Genomic DNA, 14,802 nt, shown 5'->3' with positions numbered 1-14,802 from the left:
TTCGGATGATGGAAAACGAAGCGCAAACGAACAATTTGTCACAATTGAATTTTGTTTTTCAATTGCCATAATGAAACCGCCGCACTTTTGCAAGACCTACGTCCTTCCCATCCGTTATTGCCCATACTAGGGTTACTTGATACGTAAAGGAGTTGGCCACTTTATTTCACAGATTAGCCGTAAACGATACAATGTAACAGATCAGCACAGGAGAACAACACTGCCACCTGCTGTTTCTCAGATGAAATGCTTGTATGTTGTGTTGCTATAAAGATTCCAGACTTTTTGGATTTCCCTGCATGTATCTCTTATTCATAAATCTTGTGTTAACCCCGTGTTTACTTGCTGCCCGGCTGCAGTTTTGGTTGGTCAGTCTGTTGCTTAAAGGAGATGTCCCGAGGCAGCAAGTGGGTCTATACACTTCTGTATGGCCATAATAATGCACTTTGTAATGTACATTGTGCATTAATTATGAGCCATACAGAAGTTATAAAAAGTTTTATACTTACCTGCTCCGTTGCTGGCGTCCTCGTCTCCATGGAGCCGACTAATTTTTGGCCTCCGATGGCCAAATTAGCCGCGCTTGCGCAGTCCGGGTCTTCAGCTTTCTTCTATGGAGCCGCTCGTGCCAGTGAGCGGCTCCGTGTAGCTCCGCCCCGTCACGTGCCGATTCCAGCCAATCAGGAGGCTGGAATCGGCAGTGGACCGCACAGAAGAGCTGCGGTCCACGAAGGTAGAAGATCCCGGCGGCCATCTTCAGCGGTAAGTATTGAAGTCACCGGACCGCCGGGATTCAGGTAAGCGCTGTGCGGGTGGTTTTTTTAACCCCTGCATCGGGGTTGTCTCGCGCCGAACGGGGGGGGGGGTTTAAAAAAAAAAAAACCCGTTTCGGCGCGGGACATCTCCTTTAAATCTGACAACCTGATCAGAAAGTAGCACTTTCAGAAGTCTAGTAACAGGATGCTAATGAGGTGACTTCTGGGAGGAGGTGATTCCTTTCTATGTACAGACATTGGGCAGTACGGCTCTGAACTCAGACGTTCTTGGTTAGGCCCACACCGCAATACTACTACCTATTTGCAGTTTGCACCGCTACGGATTACACGTATAGTACCCCCCTTCACCAGGGCTAATCCGTGTGCAGAAACCCGTCGCAGAATCGGCGTCCGTTAACAACACTTCACTTGTTTTTATTTTGAGACGCAGATTTCAAATCCGTATACAGAAAAATCTGTGCCGCTCAGCAATGTTGTCCATTGCACCTAATAGGACACGGAAAAGCATTTTTAGGTGAAAAATCCCCTTTGGATACTAGTATTACTAGTGAATTATGTCTGTCGGTACAGAAGAGCAGTGAAGTTCATCTACAAATCAGAATTTACAGGACAAAAAGGGAAACATTGAAGGCTTATTCCCAGGAAGAAAGTGATGACCCCCCCGCTGGGATATACTTACTGCACCATCACCTTCAACTAGTCCATGCACAGATGGTGGGGAGAGGTGGAGGGGCCACTTTGCAAGAAAAGAATGCAGAAAACTGCTTGCCAAGCTAGTATGGTGACCCTTTCAGTCCCAGGAGCGGTGGGGTTCTGGCAGCTAGAACCTCACTGATCAGACACTGATGGTATACCTGGCTATATGCCAACGCCTTCTGTCATGGGAATAACCCTTTAGGTGTTTGCAGTCTCTGTTACACAAAGCATTAAAAGTTGCTATAGTTTTAATTCCCCAAGCGGTGGTGGAGCGCCTCATGAAGTGGGAGATGTGCAGATGTCTTTAATATACTTTGTAGAGAAGGAGGACAATACTATGATTCAGGACATTGCACATTTGTATAAGGCCGGGTTCTTATCTGCCATGGAGGTTCTGTCGCAGATCCCGAAGAAAATGCGCTGCATGGAAAACTTTTTTTTTCCGGTAAAATGGCGGGCGGCTGAGTGGAAACCGAAGGACCCCATTATAGTCAATGCGGCCCATTCAGCGCTGTTTGGTTCCATCATAAGACCACGGGATTGCCTGGAGCAGGAAAACGGACCCCCCACGCAGAATGAAATCAGCCGAAGACCAAGTTGCTCACAATTAATCTTACTGTGTAATTAATCTCTTTAGAAAGAGCTGAAGAAGCTCCAGCATGCAGTACAGTTCGGCACGTACAGATACTACATTGTGCTTTCCTTTTCAGATTTCATACGTTCTCTCAAGTTCCCTACTTTCGAGTTCTTGTATGTGGGGGTGACGGTACGGTCGGTTGGGTTCTTGGTGCTCTGGAGGAGATTCGGCACAAGTTGGTTTGTACGGAACCGTCTATAGCTGTCCTTCCTCTTGGAACAGGTAACCGCAAGGGGTTGTTGTCGTGTGTGAATGAACCTTGTATCGATATGTTGTCCCATGATATCATCTATTCAGTATGTGGGATTACATTTCATGTCCGCTTTCCCTCTATGGGCATTTATACATTTCACCTATTACTTAGTGAGCGGTCTGAAGCCCTGTGATACCATCTGGGTCGGGGCGATGTGACTAGATGGGTCCAACGAGATGCATCGTACACCCCATCTTGTTTGCTAGTCCCCTTTTGTTGTTTGTGCTCATTGGTCATCTTCAGCCTTAGGGTGGCTTCACATCTCCTTCGGAACTTCCAGCTGGAGGTCCCATCACAGATGCAGCCGAAAATACCATAAGATAAAGCACTGCATGCAGCGCTTTTTTTTTTCTGTCCAAAAGCCGGGCAGCTGAGCGGAAAGCGGGCTGACCCCATTATAGTCAATGAAGTCCGCCCTGCGCTGTTCGGAGACTGAACCGTTGGGCCACGGGGATTCCCCTTTACTGCTCCCCGAATCCCCAGCACAGATATGCCAGCACCCTACGGGAAGCACATGGGCCATGTTTGAGTTCTAAACAGCAATATTTGCTGCAACAGCCATCTTTTGCTTCTTGACTGAATGCTCCATTAAAACAAAGGCGTCTGTCTTGCTTACAGGGCAGTCTCTTCAGATGTGAAGCCCGTCTACTGACTGCACTAATATACTTTATTTCCTCTCTGCAGATAGAAATATATTTTTGTTGCTCTGACTTTCCCCAAAAACGTAATCTCTGGCCCTTTATGAGGACGTTCCTTGTGGCTCTGCAGTCAGAGGGCTTTACTTTATGAATAGTTACAATATACAATCCCAGCATACCCGTTAAGGGGGACCTGTCACCTGACTAAACACCGTAAGCTGCGTTATGGGGCTGTTATGGCAGCTGGCAGGGAGATGCATTTTACTTTATACTCCCCTGGTTCCCGCCGCTGAAGTCTATGCTGCGTACAAAACTTGGGCTCCTTTCAGAGTCTCATGAGCGTGTGCTTCCTCATAGGTTTGCATGGGACATTAAAAAAAGTGTCTGATTTTCGTGTGCAGCGCGGACTTCAGCGGCACGCACCGCTGGATCCAGACAGCGGGTGAATATAAAAAAATACATCTCCCAGGTCCCTGTCAACTGCCCTGACGGCACCACAAGTAAGGTTATGGTGGCAGGTGCCCTTTAAGTTGGGGAACGCCTGCTGATTTTCACCATGGATTTCATCAGTGAGCTTTAAGCCAAAGCACAATCTAGGGAAAAATCAGAATGCAGAATATCCACCATATCTAAAAGTACCTTTCACACAGGAGTGATGGATGCAGTGTCTGTCAGCTGGCTGACAGCCAAGTTCCTGCTCTATCACCAGGAATGGAGAAACCTCAGATCCTAGCACTTTAACCCCTCACATGCCACAATCAGTAGCAACTGCAGCATGTAAGCAGACGACAGGGGGAGGAGGCTTCTTCTGTTACCTATCGGCACCCCGCAGTGTGATTACAAGGTACCAATGGGTTGCCATGGAAGCTGGCAGCCTGACAAAGGCCTCTGTATATGCCATGTAACTCGGCCTATAAGGCCTAACCCCCACAGAGTCTAATGGGCTTCTGTCATAGGCATAGTACAATGCACTACATGTCGCTGTTTCCGTTGATTTGGGTGATAATCGCCCCGTTTATAGGTACCTTTAATCCTTTTATTGGGGTTTATTATGTTGTATTCGTGCTTAGAATAAACAACCATGTAACAGGACAGGAAATGCTACCTGTTTCTCTGAAAATAAGACAGGGTCTTACATTATTTTTTATTCCAAAAGATAGTACATGTATACCCGCCTGGACACCATTTTAATTGACTTTTTTATTAGCTGTAATTAGGGTTTATTTTAGGGGTAGGTCTTATTTTCAGGGAAACGTGGGTATTCATCTAAGGCATCATTGTTGTGTAATCAGAGCCGGCAAAGCAAGAAAACAACATGGTTGTTGCTTCTATTTGGAATCCTCTTGATATGAAAGGCCTCCGTCTGTGCAGGAGTATAACGGGGGACTTGTACACTTTTTTTTATTGTCTCTTGCTTCTTTGACGATTGAAACAATTCCTAATATCGGCTCATGTTTGCTTTTGTTGGCTCCAATCAGCGTACATACTATGGTGGGGGTTTTTTTCGAGTAAGACAATGGACGTCTAGATGGAACCTACTGTAAGCCAATGGGATCCGGTGGGGGGCAGTGGTATCTGTCGTGCCATTGGTGTGTTTTGGCATTGTGACTTCCATTCTAAATGGAAACCATGATACAAGTGTGAACAAAGTGTTCTAGATGTAACCCCATCGTCTTCTGTGCTTTCAACAGCTCTTCAAACATTGATTCATTTGTCTTGGGATTATAAGGCTACAATTTTTTTATTCCAGGCAATGACCTGGGGAGAGTCCTCCGATGGGGGGCTGGCTACAGTGGGGAGGATCCATACTCTGTCCTCATTTCTGTGGATGAAGCGGAGAATGTCCTCATGGACCGCTGGACGATACTTCTAGATGCTCAGGAAGTTGTTGATTCAATGGAAAATGGTATCTCCGAACCTGAACCACCAAAGGTAGGACCAGTTTTAGTTTTCTGTTAATTGTTTATACTAGTGGTGCCACCATGCGTTGGAGAAGCCCTCCCCTGAAAACACATTTTTCCATCCCTGCACCCCGTCACACTCTGCTCTTCTGTGTATATTGCACTGTTGTTCGTGCAGTGCAGCCCCCTGTCTAATGCTTATCGGGCACCATCTAATATGTTACGTTCACAGTCACTCCCATGATGCATCAGCACAGCATTAACTAGAGGCTATACTATTTTTGCCTGCTAAGTGGTACAGTGTACATATCATTAACCTCTGCATTCACCATATTAAGCTAAAGACCATAAGTATACACTCCTGGGGGATGAACTATCATCATCTTCCTTATAACTGTGTGACTGGAGCCTCTAATCATAATCAGTAATGTGATAGGAGTTACTGTCCCCCCTGAGAACATCTTGTCTGGTACAGACCAGGTAATGTTATCAAACAGGAAGTCCTAATAGTGACCCCTTTTGAGGTAAGAAATTCCCCAGGGGTCACTAGAGATCACATGACCCAACTGAAGGAATGGCATAACTAAACAATGTAAGAGTAGCTGATTTATATGTACCGGGGGAATAACTACAGAATTAATGAAGAAAAATTCCGGGGAGATCTTTGTCTCTTTTGGGTAGAATCGTGTTAAAATGTATCAGTTTCATGTCTGTTTCCCTCTCCTCTATTGGTCAGTTCGTCTTTATCCTTTCTGTATCGTAGAGTTTAGAGATATTGAGGATAATATAAGGCTTTAGGAGCTGATGGAGCAGTGATTCTACTGGGCCAATACTTGATTGTAGATTTGTTTATGGGTGTATATTAGAGGGGTTGTACCAGAATTTCACTTGATCCTTTATCCACAGGATAGGGGATAGCTTGCTGATGGGTGGGGGTCTCACCACTGAGACACCCGCCAATCTTGTGAGCCGAACTCTTGTGTCCTGCCATCCTTTCACTGCATGGGCCGCCTACCCCCCCCCCCCCCACACACACACACACACACACACCCCACAGAGCCATGGAGTGCTGGCCAAGCATGTGCAGTCAGCACTCTATTCATTTCAATGGAGCTGACAGAGATGGCACCGGCTAGGCTATTTCGGCAGTCGTGTTGAAAGTAAATGGAGCGCTCTTGTGCTTGCGCGACCAGCATTCCATTCAGTCTCCTCTTCGTTGTGGTGGGTGCATTAACCCCCCAATGAGGACGACAGGGGAAACGGGACCCCCATTCTTGAGATTGGTGGGGTCTGAGCAGTGAGACTCCCACTGATGAGCAAGGATAGGGGATAACTTGCCATTCTGGTACAACCCCTTCAAGTTGCTTATTAGTACTACTGTGTTGACTACTGAGGGATTATTAAATACAAGTCATGTCCTAATTCTCTGCCTCGGTCAATGGAGGATCGTTCCTCCCCTGAGAATCACAATTGTGGACACCAGTTTGCAGTGAAGTTGTGTCTTTTATCTATTTGTGTCTTACCCGTTGTCTTTGGTTTGCTAGATTGTACAAATGAACAACTACTGTGGAATTGGGATTGATGCGGAACTAAGCTTAGATTTCCATCACGCCCGCGAAATCGAGCCCGGAAAATTCAATAGCAGGTAATGTTTACTGAGCGTACCTGTACGTAAGAACGAGGGGAGACTGCTTCCATTTTCTGACGTGTGTGTATATAATTATATATTATTGTGTGTGTGTGTGTATATAATATAATGTTCTTTCTCTTGAAGGTTCCACAACAAAGGCGTGTATGTTAAGGCCGGCTTGCAGAAGCTCAGTCACAATCGGAATCTGCATAAAGATCTAAAGCTTCAGGTTGACCAGCAAGAAATCGAGCTTCCGAATATCGAAGGACTTATCTTTCTCAATATCCCCAGGTAGATAATATACGCCGTATTGAATGCAGTGTTCCAGGTCCTTGAAGATAGTCGGTGCTCTTTAATTTGCATCATATATAAAAGGTAGAAATGGATACAAATTAAAGAGTCATAAAAAGTAATTGTATAACATTCTGTGGTGCTTCACGGAAATGTAGCGCCTGTATTTTTTTTACTAATGAAAACCAGATGATGAAACTGGTTCCATTTTTCTAATCTGCTTTCATTTTCTGCCTGTAGATTTTCTTTATTATTCTATTGTTTGTACATGACTATGGGGGCGGCCATCTGGCCTCAGCTTATAGCAGAAGTCATGGGCCATTCACACAATGGGCAGGATCGGACCCATTGACTTCTGTGGGAGTGTTCTTAGACATTCTCTGTGACATGTGCGCATATATATATAATTTGAATTGTGCAACAGCCATTTTTTTTTTCGAGCTAATATACAAGTGTAACCAATAAATAACGCGATTTCAACGGGGCAATGCCAAAATATATGTTTCTCGTCCGTATCATTGGGGGCCACAGCCTAGACCATGGGATATAGCCACTGCCCTAGGAGGCGACACTAAGCAAAAAAGTGTTAGCTCCTCCCCATCTGGCTATATCCCCCCTGCAGGCACTCAGCTAATTAGTCTTTAGCTTAGTGTCTGCTAGGAGGCAGACGTGGAAAGAGCTATTCGCGGGAATCCGGGGAGTCGGGGCTTTTCCCTGGCTCTACTGGCCTCCCGGGGGAGACGCAGGCAGGGGGTGTCTCCACCACTACTGCGGCGTCTCACCCAGAGAAGAAAAAGGGGCCCGACCATGCAATGCGCATCTGAGTCGGTTACCCGCCAGCCATAGGGCTCCCCCTCCCTGGAGTAGCGCACTGTCTAACGGTGACGCGTAGGGGGCAGCACTGCTGGAGTGGTCGACGCAAGGCAGGCTGTGGCTCCCAGGAAGACACCCCCCTTGGGACTATGGACGGCGCGGCAAGTATTCCGGCGCAGACAGCGCATACCTTAAGGAATCAGGACGCCGGCGGTGGCAGCGGCATGCGACGATGGCAGCGGCAAAGGCGGCGGCAGCGGCAGCTCTCCCGCCCAGGGATAGAAGCTTGCGTGTTGCAGGACGCCGGGGCGCCGGCCGGCAGACCACTTCCGGGCACGGCGCTCCGGGGGGCGGAGCGCCGTCGTCACGGCCGGAAAGCGTCACTTCCGGGTCGCGGGGACGCTTCCGGGCCAGGCCACGCCCCCTCCGACCGGGGTGAGTTAAAAAGTCCGCCGGACAGAGAAATGGCCGCGCTCCTGGGACACTTCAGTTGCTACACCTCTGAGCCCAGCACCTGCAGCTCTCTGAAGCACACAGCAGCCTTTCCAGCCGTGCAGCCCTGCAGCCCTGCAGTTTTTCCTCTGCAGTTTCCTTCTGCAACGGAGAAAGCACCCGGACAGCAGCAGCACCTCCTGTCTCGGGCACCAGCAGCAGTAACAACTCCGCAGCAGTCCCTGCCACAGCACCTGCCGGGTCACCAACGCCGCGAGATCGTATGGTACACCAGCGTCGACTTCCGACAGCATCCAAGCGTCAGGACCAGAGGCTCCAGCTGGACCGGGGGAACCGCAGAAACAGCTGCTAGACCGGGTAAGCCCTGCCCAAGGCAGCACTTTGCGGTGTCTCCCCTTGCCCTCCCCGTCCCCCCTGCAGGCATTCCTGTAACGGTACTTAGCTTACCCGCTACCTGGGAATTTTTTTCTGTTGCCATGTCTGACCCTAGATCAGAGGGTTCCAGCCCGGCCGAGGGGAGGGTGAAGCGTTACGCTTGCACTACCTGCAGCGTTAAGTTCGCTTGCGGTCAAGTCGACCCCCGCTGCGCTAGATGTGCCGCGGTGCGTGCAGCTCCAGGGACCCCGGTGCCCCCCGCCGCCCCTGTGGAGCCAGGGCCCGAACCCCAACGGGCGAGGTCCCTGGCCGCTGCCGTTTCTGGCTGGGCCACATTCTCTGCGGCGATTTTACGCTGATCAGAATCCAACTCAGACGCGTCCTCCTCGGAATATCCACGAGGGAGGGCACACAAGAGGAGGAGGTCCCGTAGCAGCGAGGACACTCCCCATAGATCGCGCCACACCGGGAGGTCGTCTGGACACTCAAAGTCCAGACAATCCAGGGACTATCATGGCTCTCATGGGTCCAGGGAGTCCGTGCATACTAATCATAGATTAAGGCATTCTTCACGGTCCCGGTATTCTGTGAGACCAGCCCGGGCTCGCCATGAGGCCCCTCGAGCATCTTGCTCATGGGCGCCCCGGGATACGGCGCAAGCGGCAGGCAAGGGCAGTGGGTCTGAAGACTACGACCACTCTGCAGGCTCGTCAGTTTCGGAACTAGACGAGGAACAGGTGTCGCGCCTAGCCAGCCTAATGTACGGTCTGGTAATATCCATAAGAGAAATCCTCCAAGTAATGGAGGAAACAGTGGAGACGCCTCCTTCCGCGGTGTCATTTAGACAGCGACAGGTCTTCCCAGACCATCCGGATTTTTCGGAGGTCCTTAAACAAGGAATGGCAGAACCCGGATAAGAAATTTAGGCAACCCGGGAAGACTCAGGGAAGTACATATCCATTCCCAGGAGGCTTGAAAAAGGGTTGGGCGGTACCTCCGGTAGTTGACCCGCCAGTGTCGCGACTGTCTAGAAGTTCAGCGCTGCCAACAGCCGAGGTAGCAATGCTGGCTAATCCTCAAGACAGGAAGCTGGATGAGTGGGCAAAAACCGGGTTTTAAGCCACAGGCACCGCCTTACAGACGATGTTTGCGGCCGCATGGTCAGCAAGGCATCCATAGCCTGGGCCAAGCAGCTACGGAGAGACACTGTAGCAGGCGCTCCACCAAATGAGTTGCTCAAACTGACAGACAACGTCATACAGGCAAACAAATCTGTATGCGCAGCAGAACTAGATGCAGCCAAGTTCGTCGTCCGGGCATCCGCTGCATCGGTTGCGGCAAGGAGAACTCTCTGGCTGAAAAAGCTGGTCAGCAGATACAGCATCCAAGATGGCCCTAACCAAATTGCCATTCGAAGGAAACAGGCTGTTTGGACCTAAACTGGATGACATGATAAAGGACGCTACAGGCGGCAAGAGCACGTCGTTACCACAAATGCCGGCAAGAAAGGAGAAGGTTCCACTAAAAAGGAAACCGTTTGTTGTAGATACTTTCGGCGTTTTTTCATCCCGCCCAGGGTCGGGGCAGTGGTCCCAGTCTACAAGAGCCCCGACGGACGCAAAGAGGGGCCCCTCTTTCAAAAACAAGGCAAACTTGGCGATCCCGACCCGGAACATCTAAAACAGCGGGATCAGAGAGCGCGGCATGAGATGCTGCCCCCACCCAGTGTCACCACGGGGGAGGGGCAGGCTCTCCCAATTTCGGGAGACATAGGGGAGGCGCGTGAGCAACAAGTGGGTGCAGGAAATTGTGACACCCGGTTACGCAATCGAGTTCACGACTCTCCCACGGAATTCATTCTGCAGGTCTGGAGTGCCTACCACCCCGGAAGGAGTAGCCAACCGACAGCAGGCCTTGCGGAACCTTCTGGCACAGGGGGTTGTGAAACCAGTACCGGGGGCACAAGAGAGGCAAGGGTTCTATTCGAATCTTTTTTCTTGTACCCAAAAAGGACGGCAGAGTGAGGCCGGTGCTGGATGTTAGGAGGTTGAACCAATTCATCAGAACAAAACATTTCCGGATGGAGCCAATCAAGTCCGTGATAACCTCCATGCAACCGGGCGAATTGCTGTCCTCAATAGATATCAAGGACGCTTATCTCCATATCCCGATTCGGGAAACACATCAAAAATTCCTTCGTTTTGAAACACAGGGAAGGCATTTTCAGTTTACGGCGCTGCCATTCGGCCTGTCTACCCCTCAAAGGGTCTTTACGAAGGTACTAGCAACAGTGATGGCGCCGCTCCAGGCGGAAGGTATATCAGCCATTCCATACCTGGACGATATACTAATAAAGGCATCGTCGGGGACGGCAACATCAAAAGCTTACACGGCACGATGAAGATTCTAGAAGAATTCGGCTGGATAGTGAACCGCGAAAAATCATGCCGAATACCGACGCAACACTTGGAGTATTGGGCATGATATTCGATACCAGCCAGCACCGGGTCCGACTACCTCAAGCAAAGGTAGACAAGCTCCGGCAGGGGGTCCGGTCCCTAATACAGGGGAAACCGTTAACCCTCAGAATGGCTACCCTGGGCCAGATGGGGCAGCATTCGAGGCGGTTCCGTTCGCCCAGTTCCAGTCAAGGAAACTACAACACTTGATATCGGCACGCTGGAAGGGGTTCCCGATGACCCTGGAACAGCGAGTCCAGATAACCCCTCAAGTCCAAAAGTCACTGAAGTGGTGCCGGGAGCCTGGGAGGCTTCAGGCGGGATGGCCTTTGAGCCCAAGTCGCTGGACAGTAGTGACAACGGACGCCAGCCTTTCAGGTTGGGGCGGAACACTAGGGGACCAGTCTGTTCAAGGAGTGTGGTCTCAAAAAGAGACAAGGCTACATATGGACATCCTAGAGTTGCGGGCCATCTACCTGACTCTCCGACACTTCGGGCCCAATCTCAAGAGAAAAAAGGTACGCGTTCAAAAGGACAACACCACAGCGGTGGCCTATGTCAACCGACAAGGAGGAACAAGGAGCGTGTCGGTAATGAGCGAGGTAACAGGCATACTAACGTGGGCGGAAAAGCATCTGAGCTCGATGTCCGCAGTCTACATTGCCCGGAATAGAGATAACTGGGTGGCGGATTACCTAAGACGAGAAACAGTGGATCCCGGCGAATGGGGGCTGCACCCAGAAGTATTCGGACGATATGCCGGAAGTGGGGCTCGCCAGACGTGGACCTCAGGGCGTCCCGACTAAATTACTAGCGACGCTCGTTTATGTCCCGAGCGCGGGATCCACAAGCAGTGGCAGCAGAGGCGCTGACCATTTCGTGGGAGGAGTACAAGCTCATACTTATTTCCACCCATTCCTCTCATACCGAGGATCCTAGGGAAAATCAAGCAGGAAGGATGATCAGCAATATTAACAGCACCAGACTGGCCAAGAAGAAGCTGGTACGCGACCATCATAGAAATGCGGTTCGACACACCGTGGCATCCTCCAGAGCAAAGAGACCTGCTATCTCAGGGGCCTTTTTTTCTACACCCAAATTCCAAGTCTCTACATTTGACGGCTTGGCCGTTGAGACCGAGGTGTGGAGGAGGAAGGACTATTCGGAGAAGGTTAGCCAGACTATGATACGGGCCGGAAAACCAGCCTCATCTGCAATTTATTGTAGAGTCTGAGAAGCGCTTCTTCACCTGTGTGAGGAGGGGCGGGTACAACCGATACAATTGTCGGTGGCCAGAATTCGTGCATTCCTACAATCAGGCCTCGAGGTAGGATTGAGGGTAGGCTCGTTAAGGGGACAGGTGTCGGCATTAACGGTACTGTTCCAAAAGCCAATCGCAAAGAGGATGGCAGTACGTACATTCCTGCAAGGAGTCGCCCATACGACACCCCCGTTTAAACCCCCGGTCCAAACTTGGGACCTTAATCTCGTGTTGGACACTATGACGGGCCAGCCGTTTGAGCCGCTGAAGGAGATTTCTATGCGACTACTGACCTGGAAGGTGGTATTCCTCGTCGCCATTACGTCAATCCGTAGGGTCTCGGAGCTGGCGGCTTTGTCTATACAGGCGCCATATAGGACCGTCCACCAGGATAAAGTGGTGCTGAGGCCATCACCCGAGTTACTACCAAAGGTGGTATCTCAGTTTTCAGACTAATGAAGAAAATTGTCTTGCCTTCTTTTTGTCCAGATCCAGTACGCAAAAAGGAAAAAAAATAAATAAATAAATAAATTAAAAAATGCTGCACCACCTTGGTCGTGGTAAGGGCGCTGAGGATCTATGTGAAAAGAACAAAGACGTTTCGTAAGGACCGACACCCTCTTCGTTATTCCGAAGGGGACCCGAAGGGGCTTGGCAGCCTCAAAAGTCACCCTATCCAAATAAGGTCCTTGATAACAGAGACGTATCGCACCTCAGGGCGCTTGCCGCCATGTCGGGTTACGGCCCGCTCCACACGGGCGGTAGGGGCCTACCGGGCAGTCCGTCACGGAGCCTCAGCCCTTCAGGAGGGTAAGGCAGCCACCTGGACTTCCTTACATATGTTCTCAAAATTTTATAAGGTCCACACAGCTGCATCATCTGACGCCGCTCTTGGCCTGAAGAGCTTGCAGACGGCGGTCGTTGACCGCACAGCCGAACTTTGAATGCCCACCCAATATATTGTTTTCGGGACTGCTTGTGGACGTCCCATGGTCTAGGCTGTGGCCCCCAATGATACGGACGAGAAACAGATATTTTTGGTATAACTTACCGTAAAATCTCTTTCTCGTCGCGTTCATTGGGGGCCACAGCACCCACCCCTTATTTATTTAGGCGGTTGCTGGAACTTTCTGTTCTTCGGTCATGGTTCGGCAGAAAATTGTGCCAAAGAGTTCGTTTTGGTATGTATAAAACATAATATGTATAATTTTACTCCCACTGGCTTCCTACTGCTTGCAGACAGACTAATTAGCTGAGTGCCTGCAGGGGGGATATAGCCAGATGGGGAGGAGCTAACACTTTTTTGCTTAGTGTCGCCTCCTAGGGCAGTGGCTATATCCCATGGTCTAGGCTGTGGCCCCCAATGAACGCGACGAGAAAGAGATTTTACGGTAAGTTATACCAAAAATATCTGTATTACAAACTATCTCTTGCTTTTTCCTTTCAGTTGGGGTTCAGGAGCTGATCTGTGGGGCTCCGATAATGATAATCGGTATGGAAAGCCAAGAATTGATGATGGATTGCTTGAAGTTGTTGGGGTAACTGGAGTGGTTCACATGGTGAGTCTGTTGACGCTGAGGTTTGGTGAATGTACGGCATGATATAGAGGGCTCGGTTCACAGCTCCTTTTTGAGGATTTCCCAACATATAATTTCAACGAAGGACTGCGGGATATCCCACTACAGCCACGTGGTATACGTCTGATTTATAGTGTCCCTCTACAAAGTGTAGCCTTCCCTTTCAGTAGGAAGGAGTAATGCCTGTACATACTGACCCAGCGTATGCCAGAACGACACTCTTGTGGCATACGCTGGGTGCATGTGAGGATATACTCCTGAAGTGCACCTCCATCATGTAGAACAGCAGGATGAGAACACAACCGGAGTTATATAGAGCATTTTAGACATATCATATCGTTGGATCTCCCTCGTTGCTTTGAAAAATGTGGAAGTCCTAAACTCATAGAATGGAAAAGTAAGGATGGGTTCACATCCGGCCGGATCTTCTGTCAGAGATCCGACTGAAAATACTGGAAGAAATAGCACGCAGCATTTCTTCTTTCGTCCTGAAGCTGGCAGTCAGTCGGGTCCGTCTGACATTGTTTGGTACAATCCAGAGAGCTGCAGGGATTCCCCTTTCCTGCTTCCCAAACAGCGAGACCACCCTAAAGATGATTTTCTGGTAGTAGTAAAAAATGTTCCATATTACCAATTCCAGGAACAGAGTTAAAATATTAAAACAAAGAATAAAGTTAAAGGGGTTGCCTCGCGGCAAACATCAAAATTTTACCTTACCCCATTCCCCCTGTCACCCCCCTGGCATAAAATAGCAATTTAAAGCAGTTTTTAAGCCGCTTGCTACTCACCGATCCGACGAAATATGAACTTTAAAAGATCTTCTCCCCAAGATGGCCGCCGGTCCTTTCCCAGGGATGCACTGCTGTTTTCTCCCATGGTGCACCGCAGGTCTTCTCCCATGGTGCACCATGGGCTCTGTGCGTTCCATTGCCGATTCCAGCCTCCTGATTGGCTGGAATCGGCACACGTGACGGGGCGGGGCTACGTGATGACGCGTAGAAGGGGGCGGAGCCAGAACGCCGCTCGTGCTGGACAGAAGAGA

At 49.7% G+C, this 14,802-nt stretch overlaps 1 protein-coding gene across 1 annotated transcript in view; it reads left to right on the top strand.

Moving 5' to 3' along the window:
• DGKQ (diacylglycerol kinase theta) overlaps positions 1-14,802 on the top strand; it is a 123,164-nt gene that overhangs the window by 95,436 nt on the left and 12,926 nt on the right. Inside the window, exons 17-21 of the mRNA XM_066604481.1 lie at positions 2,183-2,331; positions 4,751-4,932; positions 6,446-6,546; positions 6,676-6,822; positions 13,631-13,742. Of these exons, the coding sequence (XP_066460578.1) occupies positions 2,183-2,331; positions 4,751-4,932; positions 6,446-6,546; positions 6,676-6,822; positions 13,631-13,742 (691 nt within the window). The remainder of the gene's footprint in view (positions 1-2,182; positions 2,332-4,750; positions 4,933-6,445; positions 6,547-6,675; positions 6,823-13,630; positions 13,743-14,802) is intronic.

This window comes from Eleutherodactylus coqui, chromosome 5 (assembly GCF_035609145.1).
Source record: "Eleutherodactylus coqui strain aEleCoq1 chromosome 5, aEleCoq1.hap1, whole genome shotgun sequence".
Taxonomy (NCBI): domain Eukaryota; kingdom Metazoa; phylum Chordata; class Amphibia; order Anura; family Eleutherodactylidae; genus Eleutherodactylus; species Eleutherodactylus coqui.
Note: the sequence above shows the minus strand (reverse complement) of the source record. Positions and strands in the feature narration are given on the sequence as shown.